Source organism: Talpa occidentalis, unplaced genomic scaffold, assembly GCF_014898055.3.
Source record: "Talpa occidentalis isolate TD23 unplaced genomic scaffold, MPIMG_talOcc4v2.1 talOcc4.4, whole genome shotgun sequence".
Taxonomy (NCBI): Eukaryota; Metazoa; Chordata; class Mammalia; order Eulipotyphla; family Talpidae; genus Talpa; species Talpa occidentalis.
In genome coordinates, this window is record NW_023604295.1 from 95299133 (window position 1) to 95326213 (window position 27081).

A 27081-nucleotide genomic window follows, 5' to 3' on the forward strand; every position below is an offset into this window, starting at 1 on the left:
TGATAATAAAATTATAACATCAAAACCTGTTATATGTGACTAAAATTATTCTTAGAGAAAATTTTAAAATTTATTTGCATATATTAGAAAAAAATGAAGGCACAAAATAATGATTATTCATCTTAAGGAGTTAGAAAAGAAACTAAAAAAGAGAAAAAGTAAACTAGTTATAGAATGATAACTGGTTATACCATATTCCTATAATGGAATACTATATAGCAACGAAAACCAAAGTTATGTGAATGACTTTGGTTGATTTCACAAATGGAATGGGCAAAAACTTTCTGGGGTTTGCTAATCCCAATCCTACCCGCATGACCTGTTCACATCCTGAAGCCCCACCTCCAGATACTATCACATTGGGGATTAGATTTCAACAAGAATTTGGGAAGTCATAAACATTCAGTCTATAGCAGTGGTTATTTTTAAGTAAAAGGGAATAGTGATTGCAAGGGCTGGGAGGACTTGTGTTTCTGGAGTTCTTACATAGTTGTGATCACTTTCTGATGACTTATCAAATTTGTGTAATTTTTTACATGTAAAGTTTACTTCCCAAAATAAATTTTAAAAAGTTAAGCCAGAAAAAGGAAGGGAAGAGAGGAAGGAAGATACAAAGATGATAAAATCAGATTGAAAAATCTTTTTTGGAAGAAATCTTAATTACTATTTTCCTTTGTTCCCTTCACTAATTCTGTGATTAGATGAAGGAGGCACACTGGCAGCCTTATCCCTTTAGTTGGTTGGGCACATGAATCCAGCATCTGTTCCACACTTCTACTCATCATTTATATGGTCTCAGGTTTGGAAAGGGGAAATGCAAGATCTCATTGAAGGTTCCTGGGCTAAACTTTATTTTCAAACTTACATGAATTAATTAATTAAAATTTTAATTTCAGTAATTGTTCTATTTTTCATTACATTTTAAATCAAGTTTAAAAACAAACCACACAAATACTTAAAGGTCAGGGAGAAGAAATAACAGGAGACTGCGTAGGAGTGGTCAGAAAGGAAGGAGAAAACTTGGAAGATTATGGCCTCATGGAAAACAAAGAAGAAAGTATTTCAAAAAGGAAATGGTGTGGACAACAGGAACTGATGCTGAAGAGAGTTCAAGTGAGATCAGAATTAGAATGTATCTCTTGAATTTAAGGAACTGCTTTAGTAGAGTGGTAGACTGAAACCAAAAAGAAATAGTTTGAGGAATGAATAGAAGTAGAGAACACTTCTCAGAAGCTGATTATAAAGAGTGGAGAAAATAAGTAGACAAAAACTGGTGAGAATTCTTGAGGAAAAATAAAATGTGATAATCTTTAATCATAGTCTTACACTTTTAAAGTGCTGTCATCAGCAGAGATCTTATGGTTTCCTTTATTTGAGTTGTTTTATTTATTTATTTATTTTTAAAAAGATTTATTTTTATTTATTTGAAGATTTATTTATTTATTTATTTATATAAGCACGGGGTACAGTCAGAAGCGCAGGAGGGTGAGAGAATTCACCAGAGCCAGAGCGGGGAGCAGAGCAGGCAGAAGGACCATAGTACACTGCTGAGGGGAGCAGCGGGCAGCAGGAGAGGTCTGCGCGCCATGTGGGATCCTCCTCCGGTGATCAGGAGCAGCCGGGGATCGAACTGGCACTGCAAAGGCTGCAGGCAGCTTCGCAACCCAGCGCTCAACTGCTGCGCCACCGGGGAGGCCCTATTTGAGTTGTTTTAAAAATACATGAAGACTTTATCCATCTGGAAATTATTTTGATGTATCTTAAAATGTGGTGCAATGTAAATGGATTTTTCTTTCTGTAATTAGCAAATTGTCCCAATACATTTCATGTTGGGATAGTGGACCAACAATCCTGAAAAAACTTTCCTAAAAAAGTAGCTATGCTTTATCCCCATTGAAGAGTTAGTCTGCTTTTGACTTTGCTCTGCTTCATGTGGGTCTCATACTGTTGATCCCTAATAATCTCTTCCCTTTAATTCCCAGCATAGTGTGTGGTTTTCTTAGGTGAATATCCTTTGTCCACTTTTCCAGGATGTGACCTTATTACTGCCAGAGTGGGAGGATGGGCATTTCTACCTTGCCAAATACTATGACAAATTGATGCCCATGGTCACAGACAACAAAATGGAAAAGCAGGGTGATCTCATTCGTTATATAGTTCTTCATTTCGGAAGGTGAGTGACTTTGCTGACTTGAACAATTACCATCAATCTTAGCATATACCACTTCAACATTGATTCATTCTGTTACCTTGGTTGAGATGCATATTTTTCTTATTATGTTTTCCTTTTTAAAAATAAATTTTTAATGGAAAAAATAACATGCATATATTTTAAAATTTCAGTAGTACCTATAATAAAATATACAATGAAAATTAAATTTCCTTCCTATCTCACACCCTTATCCTCTTATCTTTCCTAAAATTCTGTAAGACATTAGTTTAATATATTTAACTGCCAATGGAATGTTTTCTTTCAACATACTCTGCTCAGCAGTTGTATACTGTATGAAATGGTTTTATTCCAAAGACGTAAAAATGATACTCCATTCATTTTTGCTACCATACTCATGTACCTTTGCTTTACAATAAATCTGTTTAAATTTGTCTATTATTAAGAGAATTTTTCTTTCATTTCAATATTTTCAGAAATTTAAGCATATTTATTCATCAGGGGTATTAGGATTGCAAGTTGGTCAAGCCTTTTTTCCCAGAATGGAATTCAAGGTTTATATAATCCAAGCTGATTTTATTTATTAATGATTACTAATAGCTTGTTTTTGAGACAGAATTCCTGATGTATTGGCATTTTGAAATGAAAGCAGGCAGAAGACAATTATTAAGTGTATTTTCCTCTTGTAAAATAAGTAATAGCTTTCATTTGTTCCTTAGTCTTAGCATATATCTTGTGCATTGGAATACAGTAATTAATAAACTTCTAAAAGAAGAAGAGTCCTTGATATTAATAAAGTTGTTACATACATTGTAGCATTAGATTTTTAAAGTACAGTTTGAGGAAATAAAGCTATTTTAGAATATAATCTGTCCACAATTGTTAAAACACTTGGTTGTGCATTTGGGTTGTTTCCAGGTTTTATCTATTGTAAATAGTGCTGCAATAAACACAGGGGTACAGGTGGTCTTTTGGAGCAATGTTTTTGTGTCCTTTGGGTAGATCCCTAGGGGTGGAATTGCTGGGTCATATGGTAGCTCCATTTTTAGTAGACTGAGGAACCTCCTGACACCTTTCCATAGTGGTTGGACCAGTTTGTACTCCTACCAGCAATGTAGAAGAGTGCCTTTTTCACCACTTCCTCGCCAACATCTGTTGCTTGTTTTTTTGATATGTGCCATTCTTACTGGTGTAAGGTGGCATCTCAGTGTGGTTTTGATTTGCATTTCCCTGATGATAAGGGATGTTGAACATTTTTTCATATGCCTGTTGGCCATTTGCATTTCCTCTTTGGAGAAATGTCTTTTAAGTTGTTCTGCCCATTTCTTGACTGGATTATTTACTTTGTTTTTCTTGAGTCATGTGACTTCTTTGTATATCTTTGTGATCAGCCCCTTATCAGTTGTATGGAGTGCAAAATTTTTCCCCAGTCAGTGGGGTCTCAAAAAAGATAAACTCATGCCATTCTCAGCACCGTGGATGGAGCTAGAAGGAATTATGCTCAGTGAAATAAGCCAGAAGGAAAAAGAAAAATATCAGATGGTTTCACTTATAGCAGGAATATAGGGGAACCAAATAAGACATCAGTGTAAAAAAATAATAATAGTACAAAACACAACAAAGCAAAAACAGTAAATTAGAAATCAGAGACATACTGCAGGGGAGGAGGAGGGAGGGAGGAGCACAGGGGACTGAGGTGATGGTGCACGGGTGTATTGGTAAAGGAAATTCTATGGGGACTACACCTGAGGGAGTGGAGGGAAGCAAATATTGTTTAAAGATGAACAGTGATGTAAAAATTAAATAAATAAATAAATAAAAACCATTTGGTTGTACCTAAAGGAGAAAACTCAGCCGTTGAAGCTTATTCTTCCCCTGATAGATTGAAATTATTTATTACTACTAATTAAACATCAGTGTTGCCTTCAAGGAGGTATAGTCCAATTTGAGAAAGTATATAAAATATTTAAGTAATGGAATATAGTAGAATGTGTGATCAGATATCAAAATAAATGATACCAAACAGGTACAGAAATTATGGCTATTGGCTAACTCTGAAGTTAAAACTCAGGCCACTGAATTCATGATTTCAAAAGTACACTTTTTTTACTCGTATTGCTGCAGAAATCTGGTAAGCCTCATGAAGAAGGTAGGATTTGGAGGATAATTAAATTCCAGAAGAAGATGGCATTACTAACTTTACAGATTCGGCAGAGAAACAGGGTTGGGAAGATGGTGAGGAGATTGCATTTGATGGAAGATTGATCCTAGTGAGTGAATAGTGGGAGATAAAATAAGTTTGGAAAATTATAAAGAAATAAGATTGTAAATATTGAATCCTAGGCAGGGTCATTTGTATAGTTATAATCTTCAAGTCACTGATTCCTGTTTTTTGAACAGAAAGAAGAAGATAAAACTCAAACTTCAGGAATATTATTCTAGAATTTACTGAGAGAAAGAAATGTAGAATAACAGAGACCAAGTTATTCTAATTTCCTAGTAATGTAGTGATTGGGCCTGACCTATGCCTTTGGCCATGTAGTGCAAAGGAAGGCATATATCTTAAGGACAATTTGAAAGAAGCATTGACAGGATTTTCACTAGGTCATGACATATTTTTTTTTTTACAGGCAATATAGGGATTAATGAAGAATATAATAAGGAAAAAAGAGAAAGGAGTCAAAGATAGCCACTACTTGGAATAAATACTGATAACTGTAATTTTTGTCAGAAGGCTATATATAATTCAAGTGGTAGTGTGAGTGCTTAAATTTTACTTCATACAGTGTAAAAATACTACATTAATAATTTCTATTTAATTACAGATCTCTACAGTATGGAAATCAATTCATTTATCAGTCGATGCCACGAATGTTATCACTATGGCTTGATTTTGGTGCTAAGGCATATGAATGGGAAAAAGGTATAATTTTTATGAAAAATTTTAAGAGACTCAGAAGAATTAAAACATTGGTATAGGGCCTCCCCTGGTGGTGCAGCGGTTGAGCGCTGGGCTGCGAGGCTGCCCGCAGCCTCTGCAGCGCCGGTTCGATCCTGGCCACAAATGAGTGTCCCACATGGCACCATACCTCTCCTGCCGCGCCCCGCTGCTCCCCTCAGCAGTGTACCTCTGTCCTTCTGCCTGTTCTGCTCCCCGATCTGGCTCTGGTGAATTCTCTCACCCTCCTACACTTCTGACTGTACCCAGTGCTTGTATAAATAAATAAATCTTAAAAAAAAAAAGGAAACAAACAAACAAAAAAAAAAACCATTGGTATAAAGTCAGATTTGGCTTGACAGTCTAACTCACTAAAAACTCAGAATTAACTTAATAATTAAAATGGTAAGCAAGAGGGCCTTCCCGGTGGCGCAGCGGCTGAGCGCTGGGTTGCGAAGCTGCCCGTGGCCTCTGCAGCGCTGGTTCGATCCCTGGCTGCTCCCCGGCCACCGGAGGAGGGTCCCACATGGCGCGCAGACCTCTCCTGCCGCCCGCTGCTCCCCTCAGCAGTGTACTTCGGTCCTTCTGCCTGCTCTGCTCCCCGCTCTGGCTCTGGTGAATTCTCTCACCCTCCCGTGCTTCTGACTGTACCTAGTGCATGTATAAACAAACCATCAAACAAACAAATAAATAAATAAATAAAACATGTCTCTATAAAAAAAATAAAATTAAAAAAAAAATAAAATGGTAAGCAAGAAACTAAATGTTAATTAAGAGGGGGGAAGACTGAACTTAGGCTTTTTGAGTAGTTGCAGTTCAGAGCCTGCAAGTGAAAATCTGCTCACTTCTTATTAAAACTTAACATACAATGAAAGATACTAGATTTAGTTAATTTACCCTAAAAATTTCAATGGAAAATGGGTTCTGTTTGTTCCTAGTGAAAATTTACGGCTCTTGAGTTTTTTAATGGCCATAAATATTTTTCTTGTTTGGACAAAGACACCTGTCTTCACAAATTGACAAGTGATCTAACTTTCAGTATGGGCACAATACATATCTTTTTTAAAAATTTGTGAAAGGAAATGATTTACTATTGTTGACTTTCAATTTTTTTTTCCAGCTGGCCGCTCTGATCGTGTACAGATGAGAAATGATTTATCTAAAATAAACAAGGTGATTACAGACCACACAAATCACTTAGCTCCATATCAGTTTTTGACTGCTTTTTCACAGTTGATCTCCCGAATTTGTCATTCTCATGATGAAGTTTTTGTTGTCTTGATGGAAATTATAGCTAAAGTGTTTTTGGCCTATCCTCAACAAGCAATGTGGATGATGACAGCTGTGTCAAAGGTAATATATTAGTCACATTGTTTTTTCCGTCTTAAATGGCATTGATTATTTATTGCTAATATGTAGTTGCAGGTACCAGGGCTTCTCCTTTTGATAGTAGCAGAACATAAATATTTTTAAAAAGAGAGGAATTATAGCAAATGTCTCTTTTTTAAATTCAGGAATATTTACCATATCAAATAAAGTGACTATTATGTTTAAGGTCAAAGAATTCAGCATGGATTTTCTTTATAAAGTCTAGTAAACTGTTAATGCTTTGTATAAGATGGCCACTTACTATTTTTTCAGGTGTTTCAATGTAAAATACCTAAACTGTTAATACTTGAAAAACTTAATTGCATCATTAATGGCAATTTATGTTTATAAATATATTTATGAACATTTACAACGTTTTAGAGAATTTAAAAAGCAGAGATTTAAAAAAAATTAAAATTCACTCCTACCATTCAATAATATTTTGAAGTATTTTTCTATGTATATTATAATGCTGAATTTAGATCATATATTTATGTAATTTTGTACTTTTCACTTAAGAATATCACCATAAGCATGTTGCTATGCTATTAAATATTTTCTGTAGACATTTTTTATTCCTTATTTTTCCCACTAAATATGTAGTATAAAATCTTCTAGGTAGCTTGTATAATTTCATAGCTTTAATTCAACCTTTTATCAGCTGACTAACATTCTATGATGTGAATATACCATCATGTATTCATTTATTAAAGACATAATCTTAATAATTATAGAAGACTATATAGTTAGACACTATAATTTATTTAACTGTTGACCATTAGGTTGTTTCTTTTTTGTTTTTTTGTTTTTGCAATACATGTGAACGTTATCTATATTCTGATTATTTCTTCAGAATAGATCTTAAGAAGGGAATTCATTAAGTCATAGGATAGCAGCATTTTTATGGCTCTTGGTATTGTCAAATTTATTTCCGGAGAATCTGTATCAGTGTAAGCTATCATCCTAAATGCTTTGTCAGTTGATTTTTTTTGTCAGTCAAAAGATTTATCTTTTTAAAATCTTACATAAAATTGCATTTAACTTTTTTTCTATGACAGTCTTCTTACCCCATGCGTGTGAACAGATGTAAGGAAATCCTGAAAAAAGCTATTCAAATGAAAAAATCCTTAGAAAAGTTTGTTGGAGATGCAACTCGCCTAACAGATAAGCTTCTAGAATTGTGCAATAAACCGGTACTATAAATCTTACTACTTACAAAACCAATGTTTGTTAATTTTATATAAAATATCTATAAAATGTTAGGTAGTTTTCTTTAATTAAAATTCTTATTTTTTTCTTAATGTAAATTTTGTGAGTAAATGGTTCATATTAGATGTAATTTTATGTAAAGAATATGAAATAAGCTATAAATTTATGAGTATGCAAAATACTCAGTTAAAGTTCTTCTATGATTACTCTGTGTCACATCTGTAAATTTCTAAAACTTAACATATATTAGCTATTACATGTACATGAGAGGAAGGAAGATTGGAGTTTGATTTTCATTCTTTCAGTACATATTTCATTCCTTGTAAAGGATCAAGAACAATGCTAAGGGAAGCAAAAATGAATAATGCATATTCTCCTGTCTTGAGTTATTCATAGCCTTGTAGGGTACTAAGCAGATGGTTATCACATAGTATAACTACTTTTTTAATAGACTTGTGACCAGAGTTGGACATCCTTACCGGAATAACCTATTACTCTTTTTTTAAAAAAAAGATTATTTATGCATACAAGAGCTGGTACAGGTCACAGATGTGGGGGGTGAGAGGGCTCACCAGAGACAGAGTAGGGAACAGAACAGGCAGACTGACTTAAATACACTGCTGAGGGGAGCAGCAGGAGAGACAGGAGAGGTCTGCTGTGCCATGTGGGTTGCTCCCTCGCCGGCCGGGGATCCAACTCATGTTGCAGAGGCTTCAGATTGCTTCATAGTGCGGTGCTTAAGACCTTGCGCCACCAGGGAGCCCCAGTAACCTATTACTCTTAATTAAGGTTTGGATTGGGAAAAAAATCCTAAAGAATGTAGGAAAGGTAGAAGTGGGGGTAGTTGTAAAGAGGGAGCAAGAAACTCATTATAAGGTAAATAGCTAGATTTCACTTTTAAAACATTGACTTATTTACTGCTGATAGGTAAGAAAATACAAACTACTGTATTTCTCACCTTTCCTGCATCAATAATCATTTCAAAATAGTAGTGTTTTTTAACTCTCTGTATTAATCCTATTTGATTGCTGTATTTAGGAATTCAGAATTTTTCTGATATATTTATTGGTAATATAGTGCATATTGTTTTTATTGAGTCTCACCACTATGAATAATCTCATGGGATAGCCCCTAATTAGATATATAAGTATTTTTGAAGTGAAACATATTAATCTTTGCATTAAGTTAAAAGTTCAGTTATCATTCTGTTGCCAAATGTGATTTGGTATAAAAAAAAATGATTTATAGAGCTCATCAGATTTTGTAATGTCTGATTAAATAGATTGTGGGCCTCTTATTATTTCCAGAATTATTAACTAATACTATTTTTAAACAATACTATATTAGTTACTATTATTGATAAGGGAAAATAATACAGAGAGGGTAAGCAAGATAATATGTATAAAAATACTTAGAAAACTGTAGGCTGCTGAGTCATAATATATTGTAGAAGTAAAAGTTTTTATTTTTGTTGAAATTAATCTGTAATTCAAATAAACACAGAGAAATTAAAATGTACTATTTTTCCTCCAGGTCGATGGAAGTAGTTCTACATTAAGCATGAGCACTCATTTTAAAATGCTTAAAAAACTAGTAGAAGAAGCAACTTTTAGTGAAATCCTCATTCCTTTGCAATCAGTTATGATACCTACTCTTCCATCAATTCCCGGTGCCCATGCTAACCATGAGCCATTTCCTGGACATTGGGCCTATATTGCCAGCTTTGATGATGTGGTAAATTTCAGTTTTATTTAACTGCAACTATGTTTTTAAAATCGTGTTAATTTAAAAATTTCAAATTAACTTTAAAACTATTTTCAGAGACTAAGTGAATTTTATTTGCAAAGGAAAAATGATTGGAAATTCAGAAAAGTAAAACTCTTAACAGATGGGACAAAATTAAGTGCTAAAACTCCCATGTCCCCAAGATCTATGACCTAAAAAATATTCATCTTGAGAAGATTGCTATATTCCTAATGTATCTAAAATGGTGTAATAGAGGAGTCAGTTCCATCATACTTTTTAGTTTTGTGTCAACATTGAGCACATTTTCTCTTCTAAACTTGTCTAGTCTGCATTGCAAACATTACATGTCTTTCTAATCATTTATACCCTTGTATTGTCAACTCTTTGACCGTGTACATTTTATCTTCTCCTCACATGACTCATATGCATTTACATGATATTTATCTTTCCCTCCTTTTACTCCTCTACAACTCTACAAAAAAAAAATCAATTTAAAAAAAATTCTAGAACCATTTTAAAATTAAAATTATATTTATAAAAGATCATTATTCAACCTACTATTTTGATTTTTCAGATGTTTAGTATGACTAATTTTTTTCACAATCTGAATTTTCTATATCTTTTGTCTAAAAATAAAGATACAAGATACAAAAGAGCAAAATACATTTTTTTGTTTGTATTGTGGAAGGAAGCAAATTTCATCAAAGAAGAGCTTTGTTCTTTTTTTGAAGTATGAGCTATAAATATATAACTATTTTATTTTTTATTTATTTTTATTTTTTTTTAAATATGAGTGAAATTCTTTTTTTTTTTTTTTGAGATTTTTTTTTTTTTTAATACAAGCACTGGGTACAGTCAGAAGCGCGGGAGGGTGAGAGAATTCACCAGAGCCATAGCGGGGAGCAGAACAGGCAGATTGATGAAACACACTGCTGAGGGGAGCAGCGGGCGTGGCAGGAGAGGTCTTCACGCCATGTGGGACCCTCGAGGGTGGCCGGGGATCAAATTAGCACTGCAGAGGCTGCGGGCAGCTTTGCGGTCCCGCGCTCAACCGCTGCACCACCTGGGGAGGCCCTATATAACTATTTTAAAGAAATGGTACTATAGCACTTCTAAGTACATAGTTTTGAAAATTCTATATTCCAGTATTTGTATGACTTAAAACATTTTTTAACTGCTTCAGAGCCAGGTATTAACTACATAATGAAATCATTCCTATATTTCTTCATATCTTGTTTTTAACTTCAAGTATATTTTTCTGCCTATTTATTGATTTTGGAGGAGTTACTTTTTTCAAAAAGCATGTAAATTTTAATTCATACACATTTCTTACCATTAAAGACACTTAAATAGTCTTCAGGTTGTAAAGAAAGAGTCTCAAAAAATATTTCAAAGCCCTTTAATCATTCTGACTTCTTTGAAGGTGCTTCCTAAATTTGGATGTATAAGTACTTACAGTGCTGATAAAATAACCTTTTACTTCATAGCTATTCCTAATAGATGAAACTATATCTCTATTAGTGGGCAAACATCCTTTTCATAGTTCACAAATAAATAAATTAGATATAATTAAAATATTAAATTTAATATATAAAATAAATTATTCTTTTTATGATGTTCAGTAACACTATATTAAATGTAGAAGCTTAGACATAGATTATTGATCTTAACTTGTATATGACTCATCATTTTTAGGTGGAAATTCTTGCTTCTCTTCAGAAACCAAAGAAAATCTCTTTAAAAGGATCTGATGGAAAGTTCTACATCATGATGTGTAAGCCAAAAGATGACCTGAGAAAGGATTGTAGGCTAATGGAATTCAATTCCTTGATCAATAAGGTTTGAAGACAGTTTGCTTTTATTTTAGAATTACTATAATTAACATCAATGTAATTTGGCCTTTTCAGCATATAAGTAGATCACTCTTTAAAAAGAAGGAATGAAATGTAGTGCTAATTTCATCTTTACTTAATTTTTTCATTGGGATAAAATATACATAATATACAATTTACCATTTAACTCTATTTCAATGTTCAGTTCAGTTTAGTGGTATTAAGTACATTCACATTATTGTGTAAGATCACCGTCATCTTTTTTAGAACTTTTCTTGTCTCACCAGACTGAAACTCCGTGAAAAAGAACTCGCTGTGCCTCTTCCCTCTAACTACGTTTCTGCTTTCTGTCTTTGAATTAGATTATTCTAGATTACTTGTATAAGTATATATAATATTTGTCTTTGTTTAGTTTCTCTTTTCACTTAGAATTATATATTTAAGGTTTGTCCATTTCATAACATGTATCAGAATTTCTTTTTTTCATGAGGCTGAATACAATTCACTGTATGTGAATGAAACATTTTGTTTATACATTCATTCATCAGTGGACACTTGGGTTGCTTCCATCTTTTTTTTTTTTTTTTATTTATAGAGGCATGTTTTCTTTCTTTCTTTCTTTCTTTCTTTCTTTCTTTGATTTGTTTATACATGCGCTGGGTACAGTCAGAAGCGCGGGAGGGTGAGAGAATTCACCAGAGCCAGAGCGGGGAGCAGAGCAGGTAGAAGGACCGAAGTACACTGCTGAGGGGAGCAGCGGGCGGCAGGAGAGGTCTGCGCGCCATGCGGGACCCTCCTCCGGTGGCCGGGAAGCAGCCGGGGATCGAACCGGCGCCGCAGAGGCCGCGGGCAGCTTCGCAACCCAGCGCTCAACCGCTGCGCCACCGGGGAGGCCCTGCTTCCATCTTTTGGCTATTATAAATAATGTTGCTATGAACATGGGTATGCAATTATCCTTTTGAGTGCCTGCTTTCAATATTTTGGGTATGTACTAGAAGTAGAATTAATGGTTTCACCTAAATTTTTAATAATGAAATTATTTGATTATATTGCCAAAATGTGTAAGATATATTTATAAGGAAATATTTTCTATTTAATGTTTAAGTCTTCTGTAATGTACTTTTTCTATCACATTTATTTGTTTCATGTTTCAGTTCTAGAAAAAAATTCTATTTTTATATATATACTGTTTAAAGATGATTATTAGTATTTTTCAGTTTTATTGGTAAGTGCTTGATTTCTATCTCAGAGATAATAAAGGAATTCTTATTATAAATGTTTTAGGCATTTTGAATTATTCTGTATCCATGTGCATACATAGCAACTGTGTTTCCAGCTGGTGATAATTAAATCATTCCATGAAAAGATAAAATTTTATTATTTGTCTATAAAGCTTTTATCCTTCCTTTTTATCCCCTCCCACATTTCACTAGTCCCTCATTTAAGCAGGAAAAGTTACAGACCTAAATATAGAAAAGGTATAGTAGCTGATTAATTCACATCAGCTGATTAAAACAAAATTTAATGGTTTTGTTTAGCTTAATCAAAATTATTTAAATTTAAAAAAAATATTTATTTGTTTATTTATACAAGCACTGGGTACAGTCAGAAGCATGGGAGGATGAGAGAATTCACCAGAGCCAGAGCAGGGAACAGAATAGGCAGAGTGACGAAATACACTGCTGAGGGGAGTAGCGGGTGCAGCAGGAGAGGTCTGGCGCGCCATGTGGGACCCTCGCCAGTGGCTGGGGATTGAACTGGCGCTGCAGAGGCTGCGGGCAGCTTTGCAGCCCAGGGCTCAACCACTGCGCCACATAGTTTAACCAAAAGTATTTAATTTTAAAATTAAAACCACATCAAAAACACATTTCAAAGGCAATAAAAATGGAAGGATTATTTTTATTTAAAATTGTATTTGGAGGCCTCTCTGGTGGCACAAGGGATTAAGTCTCAGCACTATGAAGCTATCCACAGCCACTACAGCTCAAGTTTGATCCTCAGCCAGGGAGCTAACCCTCATGGTGCAGCAGACCTCTCCTGTCTCACCCACTAATCCCCTCAGCAGTGTATTTCAGTAGATCAGCCTGTTCTGCTCCCCACTCTTTTTCTAGTGACTCCTCTCATACACACTCTCCCTCGCCCTCACCTCTGACATACACCCCAGCTCTTGTATGTATAAATAAATAAAATAAACCTTTAAAAATAAATAAATAAAATTGTATTTGGTTAATTGGTAACAATTCACTAACTATTCAGTAGACATTAGTATGTTTAGATACTGAACATTGAGTGTTTTTCTGGTTGACCGAGCTTTACTTTATGAACTTATCTTAACTGGTCTAGTTAGCAAGTTTTTCATTGACATTCTTTTGCCATGAAATGAAGAGTCTTTAGCTATATTGATATAGCATTTAGAAATTTTCAAATTGTTTGTTTTTTTAACAGTGCTTAAGAAAAGATGCAGAATCTCGTAGAAGAGAACTTCATATTCGGACATATGCAGTTATTCCACTGAATGATGAATGTGGAATTATTGAATGGGTTAACAATACTTCTGGCTTGAGACCTATTCTGACCAAACTATATAAGGAAAAAGGTACTTAAAATTAATTCTTACAATGTAAATGTATAATATGGGTATAATAGGTACTAATATAATGACATGGATATATCATTATAACGTATCATTGTACTTTTTTAGTGAGATTCCTAAGTTAAATGAGATTCTGTATACAGTAGCACTTAACTGTCTTCCTTCTTACCTTCCTTGTATTTTAATTCCTTCCTATCTTCATCACAAAGGATTTGAGGTAGCTTGCATAGAAGTATATGAAAACTTTTTTCACAGGAGTCTTGATTAGCAACAGTGAAACTATACTTTATGTGTATACCAGACTTTAGCAAGGAAGTAAATATATCCTTGATAACGCTAGCTTTTTTAACTGTCAGAGAAAGATAAGGAAAGGGAAGACTTGAATGAAATCAAATGTTAGATTGGAGTTGGGCTTTCACACTGGGTAAACATGGGGTAATTTGTGTAACAAAATAGTGATAGTGTTAGAGTATAACCCATGGAATAAAATAGACATTAGTCCACACTGATATAAGCAGACACTGGAATAATTAAAGAAGTAGGAACAGTTTTTCCTTACAATGTAATTGCAATGAATAAATGTAGAAGAAATGATGGAAATAGAAAAATCAATTAACAAATGTCATGGCAATAAATTGTTGGAGGCAATGATTATTAATGGATGCTAAAATTAATAGGAAAAAGCGTGATGAGAAACAGTTTATTTGTAAAGCCTCAAAATTACCTCCTCTACATATTAATTACAAAGGGAAAAAATATTAACTTTACAGTGAAGGAAAAAATATATAATGGTTAGAACTCTCAAAATTGTGAAGGTCGCAAAGGATAAAGACAGAAATTTCCCAGATGGGAGAAAATTTTCCCATTAATTAGACAGGACGACTGAATGTAATATTGGATCCTGGCCCAGAAAAGGATAGTAGAAGGACAATTGGTGAAATTTCAATAGGATGTGAAAGTTGGTTAGTAATATTGTAATATTAATTTCTTGATTATGCTATGTTTTGTACTATTATTATAAAAGGTATAAACATTTTAAAAAGCTAGGTATAAAACATATGCCAAAGAATTTGTGGCAACTTGTAAAATAATTTCATAACAAAAAAATGTTTTAAATACATGCGATGTAATACTTTAAATAGATCAGGTTTTCAGAATGAAGTAGAAAATAAGTGTATACGTTTTCTATGGCTGCTATAACAATGTACCACAAACTGGTTACAAACAATAGAAATTTATTCTCAAAATTCTGGAGGTTAGGAATCCAAACTCAGTGTCAGTTGGGCCATGATATCTTTGAAAGCTCTAGGGAAAATGTTTCCATACCTTTCTTTCTCTTAGCTTTTTGTATTACCAGCAATTTTTGAATTCCTTGGCTTGTAGATGCGTCATCCTTTATCTCCTTCCCCATTAATATTCTCCCTAAGTCTATATGTCTCTGTTTTCTCTTTTTATAAGGACACCAGTCATATTTTATATATATATATATATATATATATATATATATTTTTTTTTTTTTTTTAAAGATTTATTTATTTATTTATACAAGCACTGGGTACAGTCAGAAGCGCGGGAGGGTGAGAGAATTCACCAGAGCCAGAATGGGGAACAGAACAGACAGACTGACAAAGTACACTGCTGAGGGGAGCAGCAGGCGTGGCAGGAGAGGTCTGCACGCCAAGTGGGCCCCTCGCCAATGGCCAGGTATTGAACTGGCGCTGCGGAGGCTGCAGGCAGCTTCACAGCCCGGTGCTCAATTGCTGTGCCACCAGGGAGGCCCCAGTCATATTATATTAAGGGCCTGCCCTACTTAACCTGATTTCATGGGCATACCCCTATTTTCAAATATGGTTACATTACAGGTACCAACGGTTAGGACTTACACATTGTTTTTAAGGAATACAATTCAACACATAACAACATATTTTTCTTAAAGATTTAATTATGCATACAAGAACTGGAGTACATGCCAGAGGTGTGGAGAGGGGGGAGAGAGGATTCACCAGAGACAGAGTGGGGAACAGAACAGGCAGACTGACTGAAATATACTGCTGAGGGGCGCAGCTGGGGAGGCAGGAGAGGTCTGCTGTGCCATGTGGGTAGCTTCCTGGCCAGCCGGGGATTGAACACGTGCTGCAGACGCTGCGGACAGCTTCGTAGTTTGCGTCTTAACGCCTTGTGCCACTAGGGAGGCCCCAGGAACTCATAACAATATTGATAGATTACTAAGTTATAGGTATTGTGCAAAATATATACATTATTTTATTTATTATTGTTAATATATCTAATTATCTCTATTTTATGAATAGTGCCAAAGAGGTTAAATAACTTATCCAAGTTACCATTCCTAAGAGTTACAAAGCTAAAATTTAGACATATTTAAATCTGATTTTGAGGAATTTGCTGTTGACTATTTCATTTAGAAGAATGAAATATTCTTTTTTTAAAAAAAGTTTTATTTCCATTTATTTGTGCATACAAGAGCTGGAGTATAGGCCAGAAGTGGGGAAGGAGGGGTGAAAGGATTCATCAGAGACAGAGTGGGAAGGAGAACAGGCGCATCTACTGAAATACACTGCTGAGGGAGTAGCAGACAAGACTGGAGAGGTCTGCAGCACCATGTGGATTAATTCCCTGGTCGGGAGCGAACTCGTGGTGCAGTGGCTTCATAGTGCTGAGAGTTAACCGCTGCACCACCAGGGAGGCCTCAAGATGAAATATTCTTACAAGTTTTAGGTTGCATTATTGGATTTAAAAAAAAAATGTTTACCATCTTGTTGAACTACACAACATTTGAAGCTAAAAATCTCATATTCTAAACTTGTTGAAACTTTTCGCTGTGCCTTTGGATATAAAAAGTGCCAAAACAAAAAGGGTCTAAAAGGCGTTTTATAAACTAGAATCATATCAATCACCTAATAACAGCTCACATATATATCAGAAGTAAAAGTTCTTCTGTTTCTCCGATGATTTGCATTGTACAAAATTTGCTTATGGGCAAGATATACTCTGAATTTTACAGGCTAGCCTTAATACAGAACAAATTATTTTAGAGTACCATTGTCATTCTCTTAGTAGTGATGCATTGTTGACCTATACTACTTACTAATCAATAGAGCTGTAATTTTAGTAAGGACTACAGCATTTTTACAATTCCAGGGGCGTTATTCACATTGGATATATTCTGTGTATTATCTTCTGAAATTATTTGATTCCACTTGTTTTCAATTTGTATAAATTTTCATCAACAAGAGGTTTTTGTTTGAATAAGTATCAGGAAATATAATGTGTTTTTTTATGTTATTATAATATCAGAAGTTAAATGTACCTATGTATAATTGAAAAAATTCCATATGTTCTTGCTTTTGAGTAACAATTTGAATAAAAATAGACCTTTCCTGTACAATTTTATTATTTTTTTAAAGATTTATTTTTATTCATTTTTGCACACAAGAACTAGGATGTAGGCCAGAGATGCAGTAGGAGGTGTGTGTGAGAGGATTCACCAGAGACAGAGGGGAGCAGAACAGGTGGATCTACTGAAACACACTGCTGAGGGGAGCAGTGGGCTAGACAGGAGAGGTCTGCTGCGCTACATGGTTTAGCTCTCTAGCTGGGATCGAACTCATGCTGCAGTGGCTGGCAATAGCTTGATAGCTGTTGCCCTGCACCACCAGGGATGCCCTGCTTGTACAATTTTAACAAAAATAAAACTGCCATTTTCTTACCTGGCTTGTATGATTAAGTCACTCTACCTTGCAGGAGTTTATATGACAGGAAAGGAACTTCGCCAATGTATGCTACCAAAGTCTGCAGCTTTGTCTGAAAAACTAAAAGTATTCCGAGAATTTCTCCTGCCTAGGCATCCTCCAGTTTTCCATGAGTGGTTTCTGAGAACATTCCCTGACCCTACATCATGGTAAGTAACCAAGAATATAATACATTGTTATGGCTAGATGCTCTGTAATAATATTTTAGCTTTGTGTTGCTTTATATGGCATAAAGATATTTGATAGGCATTGTACTTCCTTTAGGTATAGTAGCAGATCAGCGTACTGCCGTTCCACTGCAGTTATGTCAATGGTTGGTTACATCCTGGGGCTTGGAGACCGTCATGGTGAAAACATTCTCTTTGATTCTTTGACTGGTGAATGTGTACATGTGGATTTCAACTGTCTCTTCAATAAGGTAAGGTATTAGCTTATTTTGTTTAATTATTTGTTTTTCTTCCAATTTCCTTACTTCTACAACTGTCTGTCTAAATAGTCACATTGAGTCACCACACTGAGAGTCTATTGATGGATTTTGATCAATATTGATCAATATCTCCCATAGCCTACCTGGAAAGCAAATTAGAATGGGAAGATCAAAAGAATGATATGTAAAACTAATGCTGAATGGAAAGGCTCAAGGTCTGACTCAATTGCCTCTTAGTTATGAGCGTGGGGACAGATTAATTCATCTTACTAAGTTTCAGTTTTAAAGAGTCTGGTTTAATGTAAGGATTTCCAAACCTAGCACCATATCAGAAATCATCTGAAAAAGTTTTTAAAAATAGGGGCCTCCCTGGTGGCGCAGGGGTTAAATACAGCACTATCAAGCTATCACCAGCCACTGCAACCCGAGTTTGATTCTGCAGCCAGCCAGAGAGGTGACTCATATGGAGCAGCAGACATCTCCTGACTCGTCCGCCGCTCCCCTCAGCAATGTATTTCAGTAGATCCACCTGTTCTGCTATCCACTCTGTCTCTGGTGAATCCTCTCACCCCCCCCACACCTCTAGCCTATACCCCAGTTCTTGTATACATAAATAAATAAATCTTTAAAAAAAAGGTTTTTAAAAATACAAATACCTAGCAAATATCCCAAAGAGATTGAGATTCTTTTGGTCCAGAGAGGAGCCTAGGAACAAATTAAGGTGGTTGGATTATAAGGCCCCCTCTAAATTTCCAGTGTTATCCTGGAAGTCAGAATAGTAGTTAATTGGCTGGGGTTTTTTTGTTGTTTGTTTTTTTTACCATTTTCTGGAGTTACCTTCTGGTGCTGTTACACAAAACCAGAAAGGTCACAAACCCACTTGAGAACAAATAAGATATAAACCAGTGGTACATTTTATATCATATAAGAGAAGAAAAGAAAACTGATTTGGAACTATGAAAAAAACCCTAGGAAAGAGGTTAGAGGCTGACGGAAAATAAATGAACTGGACTTCATTTATTATGTTTTCTGCCTGAGGGATGTGAGCATATAACAATTGGCTGTTTCCCTTCCTCTTCTACATTAAAGTGAAAGTCTCTTAAAAAGCAGAAAAATTATGGGAATATTTATTTGTACTTTATATTATTTAAGATGCACATTAAGTTAATCTAAGACTAAATATTGAGTGAATAAAAATTTCCCTGCGATGCTATTCACTATAGTAATTCAGTGAAAGGTGATTCCCTCAGTCCTGTAGATCTTTTCCAAGTGGTTATGTTTCAGTTCCTGCAGAGCAAAGGTAAAGTATATGGCTTCTTTGTGATCTGGCCTCCAGAGTAAGTACAAATATAAATATTTTTATGGTATCTTTGGTAAAGGAGTTCCTAGTCATAAAGTTCCAAATTTTTTGCATAAAGACTTAAAAATTCATAACTATAAGAAAGTAAAAATCAAAATCAACAAACAACTATGAACCAGAGACACTCTATGGGGCATGGGGGGTAGGAAGGGGAGGGATTGGGGTCAAAATAAGGGGGTCGCAATTGTATGGGCAATATAAAAATAAAATTTATAATAAAAAAAGGCTTAAAAATTCTAACATTGTTACTCTTTAATAAAATGCATTGTTTTAAGGGAGAAACCTTTGAAGTTCCAGAAATTGTTCCATTTCGGCTGACTCATAATATGGTTAATGGAATGGGTCCTATGGGAACAGAAGGTCTCTTTCGAAGGGCTTGTGAAGTTACAATGAGACTGATGCGAGATCAGAGAGAGCCTTTAATGAGGTAATCATCTATATTTTGTAAACAATTTATAACCTTGAGAGCAGTTTTTGGTTCCTAAATATGTTTTCTTTATATAGAAGCCACTTTGTATTGATTGAAGTAGATTTTTTTTTCCCTTTTTTTTTTTTTTTAAAGATTTATTTATACAAGCACTGGGGTACAGTCGGAAGCACGGGAGGGTGAGAGAATTCACCAGAGCCAGAGTGGGAAATAAAACAGGCAGAGTGATGAAACATACCACTGAGGGGAGCAGTGGGCGTGGCAGGAGAGGTCTGCACGCCATGTGGGACCCTTGCCAGCAGCTGGGGATCGAACTGGCACTGCAGAGGCTGCAGGCAGTCTCGCAGCCCAGAGCTCAACCGCTGCGCCACCAGGGGAGGCCTTGAAGTAGATTTTTAAATAATAGCCTTATTAAGGTATACTTTACAGTTCACCACAACGTTCTTTATAAGAACCAGAAATAAAAACAACCTGTGTTCATTGATGGATGAATGGATGAAGAAAATATGCTATATAATTCAATGACATATTATTCAGCCATTAAAAAAAAAAGGCAATCTTGGGGCGGAGCAACATGGCAGCGAGGAGACGCTGCGAGTAAGATCTCCCATTAAAAAAAAGTTAATAGGGAAGAAAAGCGGCAGGTCCCAGTGAGAACTGGGACACGGAAGATAAATGGACGACTCCAGCAAACTACCCAAAGAAGAAAGTGGCATAAAAGAAGACTAGAAGGGAGGAAAGCGCAGAACCCTGCTCCCCTCCCCCACCCACAGAGTCGGCACTCTCCGACCAGCAGAGAGGAGGAAAACAACAAACCAAAACGACCAACAAGAACAAACTACGCAGCAAGCGGGACTGTGAGTGGAAAGGAACTATTGCAGCCACCACACCCCGTGAACAGGAGCTGTGGAGAACCCTGCAGGATTCGCCGCGGCGGTGAGCGAACGGCTCCCGGCGCCATTAGAGAACAAAGAGACTCTGGAGGAGACCTGCACACAGCCCCGGGCCGGCCGGTAAGCTTGCACGGGAAAGCGGCGAGCTTGGTGCGCTTGTAAAGCAAACACGGATCGGGATAGGGCTGCCCAGGTCCCCTCGCCTGTGACCTAGGCTTGCGGGGAGACGCGCGGAGGCCCTCACTGGGGTGAAAGTCCCTCACTGAGTGAGCAGGAACCAGGTGCCCAGGCACGGGAGCAGGGTGCAAAAGGCGCCATTCCCGCGCCACTGAACTGGGCTACAGCCCGCGTCCTGGACCTGAGGGCTTTGGACTGAGACCACGGGCACGAAATTCGGGGTGTGGGTTCTCCACGATGGTGGGGCATCGTTGAGGTTTACCCTACCATTGAGGTTTACCCTACCATTCCCGCTCTGTTTCCTGTCCCACGGGGTGGGGGGGCGAAAAACAGCCCCCCAAGGACAATAGGAGAGCTCTCTGGCGCCACCTAGCGGCCAGAAAAAAAAGTCACTAACACCCCATAGAACAGAGAAATTTCTTAAGACTGCTTGAAAAGGGCAGAAGACTCCTGGAGGAGACAGTGGCCAGCTGGGAAGTTAGCCCACGCCAGGCCCCTTCCTACCAGCAGTCTGAGCCCACAGAGGGAACAGGCACCCACGGCCGGGACAGACCGGGCGCGCAGAAGAGTGTGCCTGAGACCGGATGCTCAGGGACTGAGTCCCGCGTTGCCATTTTAGAACAGGGACATTTCTTCAGTAAAGACTTCCTGAAACCAGCAGAAAGCTCCCTCAGAAGCCAGAGATGGCTCCTGGAGGAGCCAGAGGGGAGCGGAGAAGTTCACCCAAGATGCCGGCCAGTCCGAGCAACACAGTGTCCCAATGCATACGACAAATTAGAAAACAGACAGTAGGGAGTAGAAGAACCACACACAACCTAACAACTCAGGAAAAAAGCACACCACAAAAAGAAAACCACCCCCCAGATTGCAACGACAGTAACTTGGAAGAACTTCTGAGCCTTCCAGAAAGAGAATTTAAAATTGCCGTGATTAAAAAAATGACAGAACTCATAAAGGAAAACAATGATCAGAAGAAGGAAATTGAGTCCCTAAAGAGGGAAGCAAAAGAAACGCAGGAGATCAAAGAATTAATGGAGGAACTAAAGAACTCTGGGAAAAGCAATGAAAGCAGAATAGATGAAATGGAAGAACGAATAAGTACTCTTGAAGACACAGAAATAAAAAGAACCAAAACAGAAAAGGAAAGAGAAGTACGAAGGAAAAAGAACGAAGAAAGACTTCGGGAACTATCTGACTCCATGAGGAAAGGAAATATAAGAGTTATAGGAATTCCAGAAGGAGAGGAGAGAGATGTAGGAACAGAGAAAATATTCCAGGAGATAATTGAAGAGAATTTCCCAAACGCGAAGAAGGAGCTGAAAATTGATATACAAGAAGCAAGAAGAACACTAAACTTCCATGACGAAAGGAAAAATACAGCAAGACACATAATAGTAAAGCTCGCAAGAATCCAGGACAAGGAAAAAATAATGAAGCTGACAGGAGGGAAGAAACAGATAACATTCAAAGGAAAACCAATCAGGCTGACATCAGACTTCTCTGAAGAAACACTACGGGCAAGGAGAGAGTGGAGGGACATAGTCAACAGACTCCAAGAAAACAGATGCCAACCAAGAATACTCTATCCCGCAAAGCTCTTCTTCCTCTATGAAGAAAGAATAAGGACCTTCCCAGACAAAGAGAAACTCTGGAATTTCATTACAACTAAACCCCCACTCCAAAAAATACTACAAGGAGTCCTAAAGCCAGAACCTCAGAGGGACGAATAACAATGAAAGAAGGCCAAAAACAAAAGTTATTAAAAGAATAAATAAATAAAATCAAAGGAAAGACAAACACAATGGCAAATACAAATGCTAACATATCAATATTAACTCTAAATGTAAATGGACTAAACTCTTCAATAAAAAGACACAGAGTTGCAGCCTGGATTAAGAACCAAAACCCAACCTTTTGCTGTCTCCAGGAAACACATTTATCTACAAAAGATAAAAATAGGCTCAAAGTTAAAGGATGGAAAACAATCCTACAAGCGAATGGACCAAAAAAGAAAGCAGGAACAGCTATACTTATATCAGATAAAACAGACTTCAAACTCAAAAAAATAAAAAAGAGACCCCAATGGTCACTACATTATGATCAAGGGGACAATACTTCAAGAAGAAATAACACTCATTAACATATACTCACCTAACGAAGGAGCACCAAAATATATCAGACAACTGTTGTCCTCTCTGAAAACAGACATCAGAGAAAACACATACGTAGTGGGAGACTTCAACACACCACTATCAACAATGGATAGATCAACAAGACAAAAAATAAGTAAAGAAACTAAAGCTCTAAATAAGGACCTAGAGCATTTGGGCTTAACAGACATCTATAGAACACTAAACCCCAAAAAAACAGAGTACACATTTTTCTCAAGCGCACATGGATCATTCTCCAGGATCGATCACATACTGGGGCACAAGACAAACATCAACAGATACACCAAGATTGAAATCATATCAACCATCTTTTCTGACCATGAAGGCATCAAACTAGAAATGAACCACAAAAAGAAGGCAAGGAACTTTCCTACCTCATGGAGATTAAAAACCACACTACTGGAAGACCACTGGACTAACGAGGAGATCAAAGAAGAAATTACAAAATTCTTTGAATTGAATGACAAGGAGGACACCAATATCCTAAATGTATGGGATGCAGCAAAAGCAGTAATAAGAGGAAAATGTATAACAATTAAGCTCACATCAAAAAACAAGAAAGAACTCAAAGAAACAACCTAATCTCGAAGCTCAAAGATCTAGGAAAAGAACAACAAAAAAACCCCAAAACCAGTAGAAGAAAAGAAATAATAAAAACCAAAGCAGAAATAAATGAAATCGAAACTAAAAAAACAATCCAAAAGATCAATGAAACCAAGAGCTGGTTCTTTGAAAAAATCAATAAAATAGACAAACCCCTAGCCAGGCTCACAAAGGAAAAAAGGGAGAAAGCACAAATAAATAGGATCAGAAATGAAAGAGGAGAAATCACAACGGACACAGCAGAAATCAAAAGAATAATCAGTAACTACTATGAAGAGTTGTATGGAAACAAGTTCAACAATCTAGAGGAGATCACAAATTCCTACAACTCTACAATCACCCAAAGCTAGATAAAGAAGAAATAGAACACCTAAACAGACCAATTACAAGCAGCGAAATTAAAATTGTAATCAAAAACCTCTCCAAAAACAAAAGCCCAGGACCTGATGGATTTACAAATGAATTCTACCAAACATTCAGAGATGAATTGGTGCCTATCCTTCACAAACTCTTCCAAAAAATTGAGAAGGAAGAGACAATACCAAACACGTTCTATGAAGCCAACATTACACTAATACCAAAACCGAACAAGGACAACACAAAAAAGGAAAACTGCAGGCCAATCTCCCTAATGAACACTGATGCAAAAATCCTCAACAAAATTTTAGCTATCAGAATCCAACAATGTATCCATAAGATAATTCACCATGCCCAAGTAGGATTCATTCCAGGGACACAAGGATGGTTTAACATCCGAAAATCTATCAACATTATCCAACACATCAACAAAAAGAAATATAAAAACCATATGATAATATCAATAGATGCTGAGAAAGCTTTTGACAAAGTGCAACACCCATTCATGATAAAAGCCCTTGAAATTCTTGGGATACAAGGAACATACCTCAACATCATAAAGGCCATCTATGACAAGCCAACAGCCAGTATCATTCTCAATGGTGAAAAGCTGAAAGCAATTCCATTAAGATCTGGAACAAGACAAGGATGTCCACTCTCACCACTGCTTTTCAATATAATACTGGAAGTCCTAGCCAGAGCAATAAGACAAGAGAAAGACATCCAAGGAATCCAAATAGGAAAAGAAGAAGTCAAACTATCACTATTTGCAGATGATATGATAATATACATAGAGAACCCCAAAAACTCCACAGAAAAACTAATTCAACTCATCAATTCAGTAAAGTGGCAGGATACAAAATCAACACGCAAAAGTCAGTAGCCTTCCTATACACAAACAATAAATCTGAAGAAGAAGAAATAAAAAAAAAATCCCTTTTATTATCGAAACAAAAAATATCAAATATTTGGGAATAAATCTAACAAAAGAGGTAAAGGACCTATACAAAGAAAACTATAAAACACTGTTAAAAGAAATAGAAGAAGACACAAAGAAATGGAAAGACATCCCCTGCTCATGGATTGGAAGAATAAACATTATTAAAATGGCCATCCTTCCAAAAGCAATATACAGATTCAATGCTATTCCAATCAAAATTTCAATGTCATTCTTCAAAGAAATAGAACAATATTGATGAAATTCATATGGAATCACAAAAAACCCCGAATAGCCAAAGCTCTCCTGAAAAAAAAAAGAAGGGAATGGAGGCATCACACTCCCAGACTTCAAACTATACTACAAAGCCATAATCATCAAAACTGCATGGTATTGGAACAAGAACAGACATACAGACCAATGGAATCGAATAGAAAATCCAGAAATAAACTCACAGATTTATGGTCAACTAATCTTTGACAAAGGAGCAAAGACTATGCAATGGAGGAAAGGAAGTTTGTTCAATAAATGGTGCTGGGAAAACTGGGTTGCTACATTCAAAAGAATGAAGCTTGACCACCACCTCACACCATACACAAAAATCAACTCAAAATGGATTAAAGAACTAGACATAAGACCTGAAACCATATAATACATAGAAGGAAATATGGGCGAAACACTATGGGATTTGCATATCAAAGACATCTTTACAGACACATCACCCAAAGCAGTGATAGTGAAGGCAAAGATAAACAGCTGGGACTACATCAAATTAAAGAGCTTCTGCACAGCAAAAGAGACAATAACAAAAACAAAGAGAATCCCCACCAACTGGGAGAAAATTTTTGCACCCAACACTAATGATAAAGGACTGATCACAAAAATCTGCAAAGAGCTGATGAGACTCAGCAACAACAAAGAAAATAATCCAGTCAAAAAAATTGGGCAGAAGAGCTAAAAAAGAAACTTCTCTGAAGAGGAAATGCAAATGGCCAACAGACATATGAAAAAATGTTCAACATCACTTGTAATCAGGGAAATGCAAATCAAAACTACCATGAGATACCATCTCACACCAGTGAGAATGGCATATATTAAAAAAACTAGCAACAGCAAATGTTGGCAAGGTTGTGGAGAAAAAGGAACTCTTCTACACTGTTGGTGGGAGTGCAAAAACTGGTCCAGCCCTATGGAGAGCTGTGTGGAGATTTCTGGACCTACTAAAACATAGAGCTTCCATATGATCCAGCAATTCCACTCCTAGGTATTTACCCAAAGGACACAGAAACATCAATTCCAAAGAACACCTGCACCCCTATGTTTATAGCAGCACTATTTACAATAGCTAAGCTTTGGAACAGCCCAAATGCCCAAAAATAGATGACTGGATCAAGAAGATGTGGTACATATATACCATGGAATATTACTCAGCTTCAAAAAAGATAAACACATGCAATTTGGCAGCAACATGGATGGTGCTGGAAGGGATCATGCTCAGCAAAATAAGCCAGAAAGAAAAAGAAAAATACCGGATGGTCTCACTCATAGCAGGAATCTAGAAAATTTAAATAAGGGACCAGGAAAACGAACTAACATAAGAAGTGAAAATCAAAATCAACAAAAAAACTCTGAACCAGAGGACACTTTTTGGGGGGGGGGGGTGGGAGGGGGAGGGATTGGGATCAGAATGGGGGGTTTGCAATTGTAGGGGGAATATAAAAATAAAATTTATTATTAAAAAAAAATTAAACTTAAAAAAAAAAACAAAAAAACAAAAACTCTCCCTAAAACAAAAGTCTAGGATCATACGGCTCACAAATGAGTTCTACCAAACATGCAAAGACAAACTAATACCACCCTGGACAGACTTTTCAAAAAATTGAGGATGAAGGAATACAGCCAAACACATGAGGACATCACACTAATATCAAAACCAAACATATACAACACAAAGAAAGAAAACTGCAGACCAATTTACTTAATGAACCGAGATGCAAAAAATCCTAAATGAAATTTTAGCAAATCAATCCAACAATGCATTAAGAAGGTTATACAGCATGAGCAAGTGGAATTTATACTAGATACGCTTTGGATGATTTAACA

The 27081-nt window shown here is 36.3% G+C and overlaps 1 protein-coding gene across 3 annotated transcripts in view; it reads left to right on the forward strand.

The window, feature by feature from the left end:
• ATR (ATR serine/threonine kinase) overlaps positions 1 to 27081 on the forward strand; it is a 121085-nt gene that overhangs the window by 87963 nt on the left and 6041 nt on the right. For all 3 annotated transcript variants that reach the window (XM_037525846.1, XM_037525847.2, XM_037525848.2), the window contains 10 exons: positions 2031 to 2173; positions 4996 to 5093; positions 6229 to 6461; positions 7535 to 7669; positions 9219 to 9419; positions 11127 to 11270; positions 13709 to 13859; positions 17619 to 17775; positions 17891 to 18044; positions 19689 to 19840. In XM_037525846.1, coding sequence (XP_037381743.1) covers positions 2031 to 2173; positions 4996 to 5093; positions 6229 to 6461; positions 7535 to 7669; positions 9219 to 9419; positions 11127 to 11270; positions 13709 to 13859; positions 17619 to 17775; positions 17891 to 18044; positions 19689 to 19840 — 1568 coding nt within the window. The remainder of the gene's footprint in view (positions 1 to 2030; positions 2174 to 4995; positions 5094 to 6228; positions 6462 to 7534; positions 7670 to 9218; positions 9420 to 11126; positions 11271 to 13708; positions 13860 to 17618; positions 17776 to 17890; positions 18045 to 19688; positions 19841 to 27081) is intronic.